This window comes from Pogona vitticeps, chromosome 5 (genome assembly GCF_051106095.1).
Source record: "Pogona vitticeps strain Pit_001003342236 chromosome 5, PviZW2.1, whole genome shotgun sequence".
Classification (NCBI taxonomy): domain Eukaryota; kingdom Metazoa; phylum Chordata; class Lepidosauria; order Squamata; family Agamidae; genus Pogona; species Pogona vitticeps.
This window is the reverse complement of record NC_135787.1, coordinates 92477589-92492597: the sequence shown is the minus strand read 5'-3', so window position 1 is coordinate 92492597 and position 15009 is coordinate 92477589. Positions and strand designations below refer to the sequence as shown.

The 15009-nt window shown below is 40.0% G+C and overlaps 1 protein-coding gene across 1 annotated transcript in view; it reads right to left on the bottom strand.

Moving 5' to 3' along the window:
- The window catches only part of SLC2A9 (solute carrier family 2 member 9), a 203114-nt gene that overhangs the window by 116983 nt on the left and 71122 nt on the right, over positions 1-15009 (bottom strand). Inside the window, exons 5-6 of the mRNA XM_020814683.3 lie at positions 14687-14832; positions 2984-3116 (exon numbers count right to left, since the gene is read on the bottom strand). Coding sequence (XP_020670342.1) covers positions 2984-3116; positions 14687-14832 — 279 coding nt within the window. The remainder of the gene's footprint in view (positions 1-2983; positions 3117-14686; positions 14833-15009) is intronic.

The following is a 15009-nucleotide window of genomic DNA, read 5'->3' as shown; positions in this document are numbered from 1 at the left end:
TTCTATCACTGGAGTTTCTTCACTTTTCCATTTTTGGCCCAGAGTAATCTGGCTGGTGTGAGTATGTACATTAGACAATATTTCATTTTTTTATCATTGATTCCTGGCATGATATTCAATAATGCCATTTCAGGTTTTATATCTAATTTCTGCTGAGTAATTTCTTTCACTATTTCCCACACCTGTGTGCAGTAATTTTTGACTTTTTCGCACGTCCACATATGATAATAAGTTCCTGCATTTTTGTTACCTTCTGACATTTTTGCCAGTATTACAGGTGTATAATGCCATCTATAAAACACTTTGAGGATATTTTCCCTAAGATTTACTGGTTTGATCATCTTATAACTTTCTTTCCACGTCTTAGCCCAATCATCAAGACCTATGTTATATCCAAAACAATTTGCCCATTTTATCATCTCTTTCACCCTCTTTCACCCTCTCATCCTCTAAATCATATTCTAATATGTATACATTTTAATTATTTTCTCATCAGTATATATCTAGTCTGTCCACCTGCATTTTGCCCTTGAAGAAACCTACAGTCCTATCTTTTTTGTATCTTGATTCTAATTTCACCATTGACCACCAATCAATAGCCACACTCAATTTTCTAACTCTTGTTTATCCTTTATCTTTTGTTCTTTAGTTAACAGATTTTCATATGTGGTCAGTGCTCCTTTCTGGTTCAACACTTTTAATGTGAATGCTTCTATAGGCGCCACCCACAATGGAATTTTCTTATACGTTTGTGCTTGAAATTTTTGCCATACTATCCCTAAGTGAAATGTGTGTATACACTTTATGTAGTGTGTAAAATGTGTATTTAAAGTCTGCACTCCTATATATAGCTGCTTTTCTGAGTGTGGTTTATTTTGGAGGAAACAAGTCCAGAATTTCAGTGTACTTAATAAGTATTCGCGAAGGCTTTCACGGCCAGGATCTAATGGTTGTTGTCGGTTTTTCGGGCTCTTTGGACTTGTTCTGAAGGTTGTTCTTCCTAACGTTTCGCCAGTCTCTGTGGCCGGCATCTTCAGAGACTGGTGAAACGTTAGGAAGAACAACCTTCAGAACACGGCCAAAGAGCCTGAAAAACCCAAAAAACTATTAGATCCCGGTTGTGAAATCCTTCGCAAATAAATTTACGTTTTATTCTTGGCTTCTTAGGCTTCCAGACAAAATTTGATGTTATGCTGTCCAAGTCCTTAAAATACTTAAAGTTCAATAGTATTGGGAGATTTTGAAATTGGAATAATAGTTTTGGTAAGATCATCATTTTTATTGTTGATATTCTTCCCATAAATGAGAGTTGTAGTTTGCTCCATTCCTCAGGATTTTTCTGAATTTCTTTCTCTATTGGTGAGTAATTTTCTTTCATTAAATTGCTTGGTTTTTTGGTGATGACAACTCCTAAGTATTTAATTGTTTTCACCACCTCAAAATTGGAGTTCCGTGCTAATTTTTCAACATCTTTATATTTTTTGTCATAAATTATGTGGGTTGTTTTTTTGATAATTTACTTTAAATCCAGTCACCTGTCCAAATTCTTCTATGACTCTCAATAACCCTTCAAGATTTTCTAAAGGATTTTCTAGTATTATCGCTAAGTCGTCCGCATATGCTTGTAGCTTAAATTCTTATGCTCTGATATTAAGTCCTTTAATTTCCTCACCTTTATTGCCATCAACTTTATTGACAGGGAAAAACAAGGTCTGATTGAGCAAAGCTAGCTCCGAGACCATAGATGCACATGTGCTTATATCTCTGGCTCTTGACCATATTTCTATTGGTGTCTGTGTGAGAGACAGATGGGAAGAGAAAGTCAGATGTGTAAGTGGCAATATATGTATGTATGTATGTATGTATGTATGTATGTATGTATGTATGTATGTATGTATGTATTTATTTATTTATTTATTTATTTATTTATTTATTTATTTATTTATTTATTTATTTATTTATTTATTTTATATAAATAAAAGAATAATAGCTGTGCCCACTTTGGGCTATCTGCTGCAGGCCTATATTTTTAAACATTCCAGATATTATATACTAAGTATCCTGCTGTGTGAATTCTGAATCCAGCAATCAAGGTTTCACTGACAATCTAAGTGTAATATAGCTTAGACACAAATATTTTTCATAAATTTGCCACCATGTTTATGCATATAGCATATGGATCCAAATCTCCATGTTCTGCAGAGTATATGAAAATAATACTGTTCATGCACTTGTGTGTACTTCCTAACTCATGGAGAGCCATAGTGTCCATAGCTCACCTTTTAGTGCTGTTCCAAATTGCTGCACTAATGAGACATACAGCTTCAATTGTGGGCTGAGCAAATACATTTCTACCCTCCATCCATCCACACATTTAGTCTGCACATTGAAGCAAATATCTATGAAGGATGAAGGGTTTTCATACCCTGAACTCATATTCTCATTGTTACTCTTGGTATTAAGAAAAAAGACAAAACCAGGTGATAATTGCATATTCATTTATGGTCTTGATTTTTAAACCATCTGAATTAAAGAAACATATTCATTCATTCATGCATCCATGCATAAACCATCTTTCTCTTTTAAAAGGACCCTCATGGCGGCAGTGGTTAAACCGCTGTACTGCAGCTAAAACTGTGCTCACAACCTGGGGTTCAATCCCAGGTAGCTGACTCAAGGTTGACTCAGCCTTCAATCTTCTGAGGTCGGTAAAATGAGTACCCAGCTTGCTGGGGGGGGGGCAATGTGTAGCCTGCGTAATTAACTTGTAAACCGCCCAGAGAGTGCTTGTAGCACTATAAGCAGCACATTTTTGCTTTGCTTTTACATATACACTGTTTAAATAGACACTATTTAAAAGCTAAAAACAGTAAGTGTACAAATACTAAAAAGGATCAAATACCACACAAAAATGGTAAACAAAACCAACACCAAAAACACATTGAAAGCAGTAGGGTTATGACTAAAAATTATAATGCTGTACCTTTTTCTGCAGCCTTTGTGTCATGTTTCTCAAGCAAGAGAAACCGAGGACTTTCAGGAAGAAAGGGCAAGACCCCAATTTGGAGAACCGATGGGACAATGATTATTCCAAATAAGTAGGGCCACGAAGATTCCTGGTAAAATCCAGACAAAAATGAATTCAGTGGCAAAGCATGAGTTTTGTACACAGATGATCCTAGATTCAATTCCTGCATACCCCACTTTGAAAAAAAGAATGTCAAGCATGAAGGTACACTCTGCTTAAGGGCTGGAAAAGACATGATTAGTCAGGAAGGGCTACATAAACATGTGGTCTGACTTCTTCCCCCTTTCCTCCTCCTGCATCTTTCTTCCCCTTCTTAAACACATAGGTTATAAATCTAAAATGCCACTTTAATATGTCTGAGGCCCAAATAACAATGGGCTGCAGTATCAGTGAGCAAACTCTTTTATTTAATGCAGTATTATGCATGTGTGAGAGAACCAACCATTAGATACACAACATTTTCTTTAGTATAATTTCTTGCTTTCAAAGACAAAAGTGGTGCATAACTAAAAAGATGCAGAAGTTCAGATTGGCTGTTAAGCAGCTATTACAAAAATGTTTCAACAAGAAATCTAAAACAAAAAAAGGCATTGTGACACTTTAAAGACTAACTGCTATGTTTTAATGTAAGCTTTCATGGGACATTGTTCAAATCTTCAGACATGAGTCTGAAGAACCAAATCTTTAAGAGAAACTGCCACGTCTCTCTCCCCCCACCCCCGTTTGTATTTCTTGTTGAAACGCTTGCACAGGCCAACATGGCTACAACTTTGAAAATTATTAAAATGTTGACTTTTGTGATTCCAAACTTGTAGTACCCCAATTATACAGAGGTATAGGCAAAGCAAAGACAAGGTTAGGGCACATTATGCCATAAATAACAGCACAGGGCAAGGAATCTAATACAGTTGTAGTAGACAGATATTATATCCACTAGTTCTCAGTTGGTCACACTCAAGCATAAAGAATTAAAAAGAAACTGTGCAGATGAATAGGTAGGGCTAGGCTAGTAATAGATTTTACCTCCAGCTTAATGATATCTCCAAGTTGGTGGTCACTGGGATGAAATTAAGGCAGTTTAGTTGGTGACATGTTGAGGAAAAGACAAACCCTTCCTACTGGATATTCTGCATGTCACTAATAGGCCTTTCAAAGACATGCTCCTAATTTCCTCTTCCTTCACTTTATTCAAGTACAGCCTTCTAATCAGCCAAAGTAACAGACATATTCTGATTAGCAGCTAACTAGGTATGGGCTGGATAGAACAACTGTCAAGTGGAGAATTGGATACACGTTAAGTTCCATAATCCATTGAGAAGTAGTCTCTGAGTATGATTATTAAGTTCCATAATCATACTCAGAGACTACTTCTCAATGGCATCTTCTCATACTGGAAGAATGTAATAAGTGAACGACCCGAAGGTTTAACCCTGGGCCCAGTGCTCTTCAACATTTTTATTAACGTCTTTGATGAGGGGGTGCAGTGAAGAGGAGCAAAGGCAGCATATCACCCTGAGGATAAAGAAAACAAGAAAACTATCCCTGCCGCTAGAACTGAACGACTGATTTCATGCTCTCTCCCTGGAAGAAGATGTGCAGACATCCAAAGATGAGTCTTCATCAAGTGTTCCAGTGAAAGGATGAAAAGCAGCTCAGATTGCTACAGGGGAGAGCAGCCTGCCAGGTACCCCGAAGAGGAAAAGATGTGTGGTGGTAATTGGTGACTCACTTCTTAGAGGAACAGAATCAGCAATCTGCACACCAGACAAGCTTTCAAGGGAAGCATGTTGTCTCCCAGGATGTGACAAAAAAGCTTACCCAAATTATCAAGCCCCTCCTTCTCTTATTATCCCCTCCTTCTCTTTCAGGCTGGGATCCACTATACAACAAAGAAGAGTCTAAAAAACATATCAAAGGACTATGACCAACTGGGCAGGAAGGCAAAAGCAGTGGGAGCTCAGGTGGTATTTTCATCCAATGAGGGAATGGAGGATTGCAGAGGGATGGTGCCATCAAGAAAACTTTGGATTTCTGGGACATGGGCTACACTACCTACATGAAGGGCTCCTGGTAAGAGATGGGCTGCACCTCACAAGGACTGGGAAGTACATGTTTGGCAAATATCTTGCTCAACTCATTCAAAGGGCTTTAAACTAAATCTGCAGAGGGAAGGAGGTCAATCTCTAGGACCAAACCTAAAGCACAAACCCCTAGACACTGAACTTGACAATGAGGGAGGAAGATGTGAGAAGGAAGGGACACTCAAGTATAAAACACAAGACACAGCAAGCAAACAAAAGGTCAGCCATAAAGGGCTCAGATGCACATATACTGATGCTCAAAGTATGGGAACAAACAATGAGAACTTGAAGTCCCAGTACTCAGGCACGACATTGTTGTCATTTCCAAAATGTGGTGGGACAAAACCCATGATTAGAATATGCTGCTAGAAGAACTTACAACACCTTCTAAAAGTGACACCAAAGAAAGATGTTCTTCTCATTATAAGGGAATGGAATGCTAAAGTAAGGATTCAAGAGATAAAAAGAACAAGTTTGGTCTTGGAGTTCAAAATTAAGCAGGGCAAAGGCTAAGAGACTGTTGTCAAGAGAACAAGCTGGTCATCACAAACAATCTTTTCCAACAACAAAAGAGGTGACTCTGCACATGGGTATCACCAGATGGGCAATACCGAAATCAGATTGATTATATTCTCTGTCGCAAACACGGGTTCGAAAACACACGTGTAAGCTTGGACAGAGAGCAATCAGGAGTTTGTACATGCTAAAATGGGCTGAATGAGTCCAAATTCAGCTAGCCATAATACAACACTCCTTCTCACAGGTCTGCCCACATAAGAACACCCTGGTACTCACAGATATTATTGTGAAAAGGTCAAGTGGGCTTTGTAGTCCTTAGACTTAACTTGCACCACTGACAGGACTCTAAGTAAGCTAGGCCGAGGCAGCACTCTCAGATGACCCTATGACAAGTGTACTGTTCAGAAAACCAATTGAGTTTTATAATCTTTATTTTATTAAAGAAAAAGCATGTTACTAAGTATCAAAGCCAAATTAAACCAAAACAAATAAACTACCATTGTGCTGTTTAGTTACAAAGATGTAGTGAGGCAAAGAAAACATGAAAAATAGAAAGGTATTCAAAAACCCCAAAAGCCATTAAAAAGAATAAAAACAGTTCCAGTCCAGGAAATCATTAGTAAAAACAAAATAATCCAAGTAGGTTATAAAAAGGCTATAGTCCTCAGTGATCCTATAGAATAAGAATCCTGTACTAAAAAGAAAGATTCAGTAAAAGTCCCATTATCCTTAGAAAAGTCAAATCCAGTAAATGTACCATAGTCCTTACAAAATTACAAGAGCATAGTCCATATGGGGTATTCCTAGAAAAGAAGTCCATAAAGAATATTCCATAGAACAGTCCATAGAAAATAGTCCATGCACATTCCTTAGGAAAAATCCCATAAGTCCAAAAGTAATCCAGCAAAGCATAGGAACCAGTCCATGTAGGTAGGCCACCAGCCTGTCTCGAAAGACATTAGGGTGAGTCCCAAATGGCTGAAGAGTAGGTCACGAATGACTGAAAGGTCGGTCTTGGAAAGACAATGTCCATAGAGAAAAAGTTCCTTTTTCAAGAGTAACTGGCAAGGGCTTAATGCACCTTCCCACGATGTCATCCAATCAGAGTTCGTTACTAGGCAAACAGTCCTGTTGCACCACATGACTTCTTTCTCATATGCACCAGATGTTATTTGGGTTAACTGTGGTTTATCAAAGAGTCACAACAATTCCCATCTATCTAATCACACAGAGTCCTTTCTCAGGCTCTCAGAATAACATTCTCTCGGCTCGCCTGGAAAACACTTGTCAGCATAGCAAAGATACTTTATACAAAGAAACAAGATGGAACCTCTCTGGCTTATTTCTTAATTACAAAACCCATATGCCTTAAAAGATTTTAACTCAAAAACCCATCTCATCACAGCCAAAGATGCAGCCAAAGATGGAGAAGCTCTATATAGTCAGCAAAAAAAAAGACCTGGAGCTGACTGTGGCTCCGATCATCAGCTTCTTATAGCAAAATTCAAGCTTAAACTGAAGAAAGTAAGAAAAACCACTGGGCTAGTCAGGTCTAATCTAAACCAAATGCCTTATGAATACACAGTGGAAGTGAAGAACAGATTTAAGGAACTTGATTTGGTGGACAGAGTGCCTGAAGAACTACGGATGGAGGCTCGTAACACTGTACAGGAGGCAGCAACAAATCCATCCCAAAGAAAAGAAAATGCAAGAAAGCAAAGTGGCTGTCCAACAGGGCCTTACAAATAGCAGAGAAGGGAAACAAAATGCAAGAGAGATAGGGAAAGTGACAGAAATTGAATGCCGACTTCCAAAGAATAGCAAGGAGAGACAAGAGGGCCTTCTTAAATGAACAGTGTAAAGATATAGAGGAAAATAATAGAAAGGGAAAAACCAGAGATCTGTTCAAGAAAACTGGAGATATTAAAGGAACCTTTTGTGCAAAGATGGATATGATAAAGGACAAAACTGGTAGGGACCTAAAGAAGCAGAACACATGAAGAAGTGGCAAGAATACACAGAGGAATTATACCAAAAGCAAAGCAAAGTGTGCTGCTTATATACCGCCCCATAGCGCTTCAAGCACGCTCTGGGCAGTTTACATGTTAATTATGCAGACTACACATCCCACCCCCCCCCCCACGAGCTGGGCACTCATTTTAGCAATCTTGGAAGGATAGAAGGCTGAGTCAACCTTGAGCCGCTACCTGGGATTGAACCCCAGATTGTGAGTACCGTTTTGGCTGCAGTACAGCAGTTTAACCACTGTGCCACGAGAAAGATCTGGATGTCCTGGGCAACCCAGATAGTGTGGTTGCTGATCTTGAGCGAGGCATCCTGGAGAGTGAATTCAAGTGGGCCTTAGAAAGCATGGCTAACAAGTCCAGTGGAGGTGATGGCATTCTAGTCGAACTATTTAAAATCTTAAAAGATGCTGCTGCTAAGGTGCTACACTCAATATGCCAGCAAGTTTGGAAAACTCCGCAGTGGCCAAAGGATTGGAAAAGATCAGTCTACATGCCAATCCCAAAGAATGCTCCAACTACCATACAATGGCACTCATTTCACACGCTAGCAAGGTTATGCTCAAAATCCTCCAAGGTAGGCTTCAGCAGTATGTGGACTGAGAACTTTAATATTATCAAGTGCATATTCCCAGACATTCTTGTGGCTGTTGACATCTTCAAACATAATGTATTTTTCCTTATGAAAATTATCTGGGGTTTAAAAGGAAAAGATTAATTAGGTGATTTATAACTAGAAGTAAACAAGTTGTCTTGGTGGCTATTCTCTTCATGATAGGAAATGTGTCTTCAAGTGAGGTGTATTTTTTGAAATTAGAAAGCATCCTTGTCTATCCACCTTTCAACGAAGATGGTTTCAATAGAAGATTTAATAAATGCTTTTCAGAACATGCAAATGAACATTCTGGACTATCTTCGAACTTCAGACATTGCTTTCAGACATGAATGGAGCGGCAGAGCATTGGGAGTTTGCGTTAGACCAGCGCACTGAAAGGGAAGTAGATCAACGTGTTGAAACAGAAGCAGCACAAGAGAGAGTGACTTTATTTGTTCTTAGAAAGGAGGGTGAAACCTCCAAAAAGGAGATCAGGAAAATTGATTTGTATTATGAGAGAGAGGACCAGGTGGGTCCAATGGGTGAATATGTAAAACAGGGAAGTGGAAAGGCGAGGCTGGAAGGGAACCAAAATACTGTTTACAAACCAGACATTGCTTGGCTTCAAAGGCAAAACATGATGGATGGGGAAAATCCACCAAATCAGAGAGAAAATAGCCTAATAGGGTTCCACAAATGGCATTTTAAAACCAGTAAAAAGGAGGCAACTTAATTTTAAGTTTATAATGTTAGAAATAAAAGGGGAAATGTTAATTGATGAATATAACAACAAAATTATAGACTGAGAGGCACACAGATATACATAAATTGATGTGATTTATATACTGTAAGCAATTCTGACTATGTTTGGAGCACATATGAATTACAATATGATTAAGCAGCCAATGTTAGATAAATATATTTTGTGGTTTTGTTTATGAATATAACATTAGAAATTGTTGATTCTAGGGTATATATCTAGAGAAACAAAATATGTATGAATTGTAGCATGATCAAATATATTAGGTGAGATATATATAATATCCCTATTTTCTGAAATATTGATGGCATGTGAAATTCTGATATGAAACACATGTATACATAGATGTAAACTAGAGTTAACAAAGTATTGGAGATTATTTAACTATAATGCATTTACATAGAGATCTTAAGCACATATGAATTATAATATGATTAAGTAGTCAATGTCAGATAAATATATCTTGTGGTTTTGTTTGTTTTTCTTTTCCTTGTTGAAATACGGATCTCTCATGATGGTAAAACATTGATATTTTGAGATATAATTGATTAGCCAAGGATGTAAGAGAAATAATCATAAAAAAGAAGAATCAATTATTAGAATTATTATAACCTTAGGACGGATTATATTTGAAATAACTCTTTAAGAGCAATAAGGTTGATGCAGTCAGATTTATATAATGAGTAATACAGTATGGAAATGCTTCCACCCTGCCTTTATATGGGGTTTTGTGGGGTTTTTTGCTTTTTTATTGTTTTTGCTTTTTTGTGTGTTTTCTGTTTAGTTTTGTAAGTCTATATGTGTAATAAAAAATAATATATATTTAAAAAAATAAGTAGAGGATACTAAGTGCATTATTACTTTCATATCATCCTGTTCTATAACAATAGTGGATGATATCTGGAGGTCAGGCTTGACTAATTCATTAGGACCACGGTATCTGCGGGGACTCACTTCCACACTGCCTTCCCGCATGGATGCAAAAAAACGCTGAAGTATCTAATATATATTCCTCTATATATTCCTCCTAGTGGTCAGTTCTGGTACGTATACCTTGAAAATATTTATACATACATATTGGGGGGATGTTATTCACTACTTAAAAATGCATTTAGTATTTTTAAGTAGTGAATAAGTAAATCAGCAGATACGATCCCTCGTAAGTGAGTTCACGCCTCTTGGACCAGATGGTTTACATCCCAGGGTACTAAAAGAACTGGCAGATGTAATCTCAAAACCACTGAATGAAAACTTTGAGAGGTCCTGGAGCATGGGCAAACTGCCAGAGGACCGGAAAAGAGCTGATGTGGTTCCAGTCTTCAAAAAGGAAATAAAAGTGGATCCAGGAAACTACTGACCAATCAGCTTGATATTAATATCTGGGAAAATCCAGGAAAAAATAATGAAGCAACAGATTTGTGAGCACCTAGAAAATAACAACATGATTACTAGAAGCCAGGATGGGTTTAAGAAAGGAGATGCCAAACAAATCTGATTGCCTTTTTTGATAAAGTGATTAAATTAGTGGACCAAGGAAACAGAGTGGATATAGTATACTTAGACTTCGGCAAGGCATTTGATAAGGTAGGCAACAACCTACTTCTGCATGAGATAGAACAAAGTGGGATAGACAGTGCAACTACCAGATGGATTTGCAGCTGGCTGACCAGTCGCAATGGAACCACATCTACGTGGAGCAAAGTGTTCAGTGGGGTCCCTGAAGGTTCTGTCTTGGGCCCAGTGCTCTTCAACATCTTCATCAATGATGTGGATGAGGGGACTGAAGGAGCACTCATCAAATTTGCTCATGAAGCAAAGCTGGGGGAAATCGCTAATACTTTGGAAGATACTTTGGATCCGAGCCGCGGCGGCTGCTGAAGAGTCCCGCCATGCCTCCCACCCTCCTCAAGCCGCGGGGGGAGGGTGGTGGGATCCAGATGCCTTTCAGGCATCCCGGGCTTGGATCCCACCCGCCGCCGGTTACCCAAGCCATGGGTAACCGGCGGCAGGTGGGATCCAAGCCCAGGATGCCTGAAAGGCATCCGGATCACCCCTCCCTCCCACCCTCCCCTCATGGCTTGGATCCAACCCGCAGCGGCAACTCCCAGCCATGTCCGATCTCCCCCCAACCATCGGGAGCAGCGGGAGAAGCCGCCCGGTGTGGAGGGGGGGAGATCGGATCGGCTTCTGCCTTTCTTCTCCACAGCCTGGCTTCTCCCAAAGGGCTGTCCCGACTGTGCTTGCAGCAGCAGAGGAGGTGCCTGGTGGAGGAGAAGGCAGGAGCCGATCTGTCATTTCTCCTCCACCGGGCACCTCTTCCGCTGCTGCAAGCAACTTCGGACAGCCCTTTGGGAGGAGCCGGGCTGTGGAGAAGGCTGAAGCCGATCCAATCCTTCCCCCGCACCATCGGGCGCAGCGCTTTCGGAGAAGCCTCCCGGTGGGGGGGGGGGAAGATTGGATCGGCTTCAGCCTTCCTTCTCCACAACGCGGCTTCTCCCAAAGGGCTGCCCCGACTGTGCTTGCAGCAGCGGAGGAGGTGCCCGGTGGAGGAGAAGGCAGGAGCCAATCTGTCATTTCTCCTCCACCAGGCACCTCCTCTGCTGCTGCAAGCACAGTCGGGGCAGCCCTTTGGGAGAAGCCGGGTGGTGGGGGAGAAGGCAGGAGCCGATGCCGTCTTCCCCCCCTCCCCCGAGGCTTCTCCCAAAGGGCTGTGCCCGATAGTGGGGGAGAAAACCGGATAATCCGTTCCTATTGGAACGGATTATCCGGTTTTCAATGCATCTCTGTGGGAAAACGCGTTTCACTTAATGTTTTCCCATAGCGATGGTTTTTTGGAACCAATTAACCTCGCTATGCGAGGCACCACTGTAGAGTAGTCCTAGATCGAGCTCAAAATGTTAGCATGTATACATTACTGAAACAGTGATGTCTACGTTGGCTTGGGCATGTCATGAGAAGGGCTGATGATAAAATTAAAAAAAATCTTCTGTATCAACAATTAGTGCAGGGAAAGCACCCCAGAGGGAGACCACAGCTGTGATACAAAGATATTTTCAAATGGGATCTGAAGGCTTTAGGAATAGACCTCAACAGATGGGAAAACTTGACATCTGAGTGTTCAGCCTGGAGGCAGGCAGTACAGTATGGCTTCTCCCAATTTGAAGAGGCACTTGTTCAGCAGGCCAAGGCAAAGAGGCAGTCCCGAAACCAGCAAAATCAAGTAGCTGGACAGGGGATAGATTGTATTTGTCTTCAATGTGGAGGGGACTGTCACTCTCGTATTGGCCTTCTCAGCCACACTAGATGCTGTTCCAAGATCTCTACTCAGAACACATTACCATAGTCTCTTGAGACTGAAGGATGCCTACAGTTATAGAAATGTAGACATTTAATTTCATATGCACTGATATCTGATTTGTGTATCTTGCTTTATCATGAGATGACAAACCTTGCTGAATAAGATAGTAATTCTGGAAAAAGTTTAAGTTAGCTGGGGAAAAAAAGAAAGATTAAAAAAGATTGAAAATGAGATGGATTGATTCTATAAAGGAAGCTGTAGCCCTGTGTTTGTAAGCCATGAGTAGGAAACATGCCATCAATCTGCTCAAGCTAATTTTCCAATTTGGACATCCTTAGAAATGACTAATTTCCTTCCTCAAGTAATATATCTATCAAATCTGTTTATTCCTCCCCTATGGAACAGTCTTCCTGCAGAGATCTGTCTGGCTCCCTTGCTGGGTGTTTTTAAGAGCAAAACTTAAGACTTGGCTCTTTGGCCATTATTTGATAACACAGAGCGAATTATTTGATCAGCAAATCTGTGTATGTCCTGTTATGTGGCTTCAAGCAGGAACCAACTTATAGTGACCCTAATAGGACTTTCAATGTGAATAAGACTTTTAAAGTGTGATTTTACCCATTCCACCCCCCTCAGTGAGTTTCCACGACCAAGGAGAGATTCAAACCCAGGTCTCCTGAGTGTTAGTGTCACTCTATCCATGACACCACACTGAGTACCCACTACTTTATCCATGCTTCAGCATGATCTGATGGATAACACTTTTGCTGAGGAACTTGACTGACAGTCAGGGATAGGCTTCATTTTTCCTTTAGAGCAATGAGTCTGCGGCATGTTGCCTGAGCATTCTTGAATGATTGGTCCTTCAAGTACTGAGCTACAGGGCACCTATTGTCTGCTTGTGGGGGTCAGAAATAGTAGGTGGGAGCAGCAGATAATAGCTGTTCTCCCATCTCTCCTACCTGAGCAAGATTCTACTGCTCAGGACATCATGGCACCTGTTCAGAGCCTTTTGATTCCTTGTTAATTTAAACAGATTGGAGAAGGCTTGTGATGAGACATGTACTTGGAAATATTAGTAGGTTAGCTTTCTTGCTTTGTATGGAACATTGTTTCTTAGCTCTCAAGATACAGAATTTGAGTGAAGTACCAAGGAGCTGCTGAGGGGGCCATGAGGTACCACCACAATGCTTGTTAAAACCTTCCACTTTTTGAGAGACCTTTAGGTACTACCTGTGAAAGGACAATTTTGCCTTGTGACGTGGTACTGCATCAGCCCCTCAGATAGCTCCGCTGCCTCTCTATCTTTCTTTATGTTGGGAATGGAAGACTCAAGGAAGCAGTAAGAGCCAACAGTCTTATCAGGCTTAATGGAAACCACTTTTCCACACCCAAACTCTCCAACTGTCCAATAACACTCCCTCTATATCCAAAATCCAACTCACAACTGGAAGAGATTTTATGTATTTTATTAAAACAAAGAAGGAGAGAAAGAGAGAGAGAGAGAGAGAGAGAGAGAGAGAGAGAGAGAGAGAGAGAGAGAGAGAAAGAAAGAAAGAAAGAAAGAAAGAAAGAAAGAAAGAAAGAAAGAAAGAAAGAAAGAAAGAAAGAAAGAAAGAAAGAAAGAAAGAAAGAAAGAAAGAATCAGTTACAAAGGTTAAAAAGTTAAAATTCCACTCAGTTACTCAAAATGGAATTCTCAGTACCATGGAGCAAGTGTATAATGCAGACACAGGAAAATTCCAAATAAAGTTCAAGAATTAAGAAAGTCTTATCTAACTTATTCCATACTCAGACCTAAGCAGAGCAGGCTATCACACACTTGGTCTACTTGAGAGTAAGACAAGTCATGGGCAGGCAACATTTCCTTCCCTGAGAGGATATTAAAACTCCAAGACTAGTCCAGTAAGATTTCCCTTTATACAGGCTAATTGGTCATTTGGTGACTTGATGCCACTAATAATTAATTTTCATCCCTTGTAATCTCCCTTTCATCAGCTGCATGATCAACTGAACAACAGGGAGCCTCCTGCACAACTGCCATTGACTCTTGGAATGGGATACAGTAGGATTCCCATATCAGCAGGGGAGCAGTTCCAAGCTCCTTCATGGATGCTGAAAAATGCTACACATAACATGGTCTCTGGCTCCAACTAGTGAACAGTTCTAATAACTTCATCTTTAGAAATATAGATATTTCTAGGATTTTTTAAAATATTTTTTTTACAATTTTCAGACCATGGATAAGTGAATCAGTAGATATTGACCCCACAGATACTGCGGTCCTACTATACTGGCTTTAGTAATTAACTTAATCAACAGTGTTACAATATCTCAGCTTTCTTTAAATATCAAAATGTTCAATGCAGGAGATTACAAACCTTCCCAAATATCTCAGGTAGTCCCAAAACTTGTCCAATGAACACACCAACACAGATGAAGATTGCTGTAACTTGCCCTAGTGAACCACGGATCTGTTTGGGGGATATTTCACTCAAATACATTGGGAGTGCAGTCAATGACACACCTGTGAAAGGGAAAAGAGGAAAATACAATTTCTTAATGGAATAAAGATTAATACCTAAAGCTGAGAAGGATACCCATTCTGAACATTTCCAGGGTTGATCAGAATCTGTGAGCTCACATGACACAGTGATTAAGAGTGTGAGCCGTGGCCCATGAAAAAGAGATGTAAAGAATATTT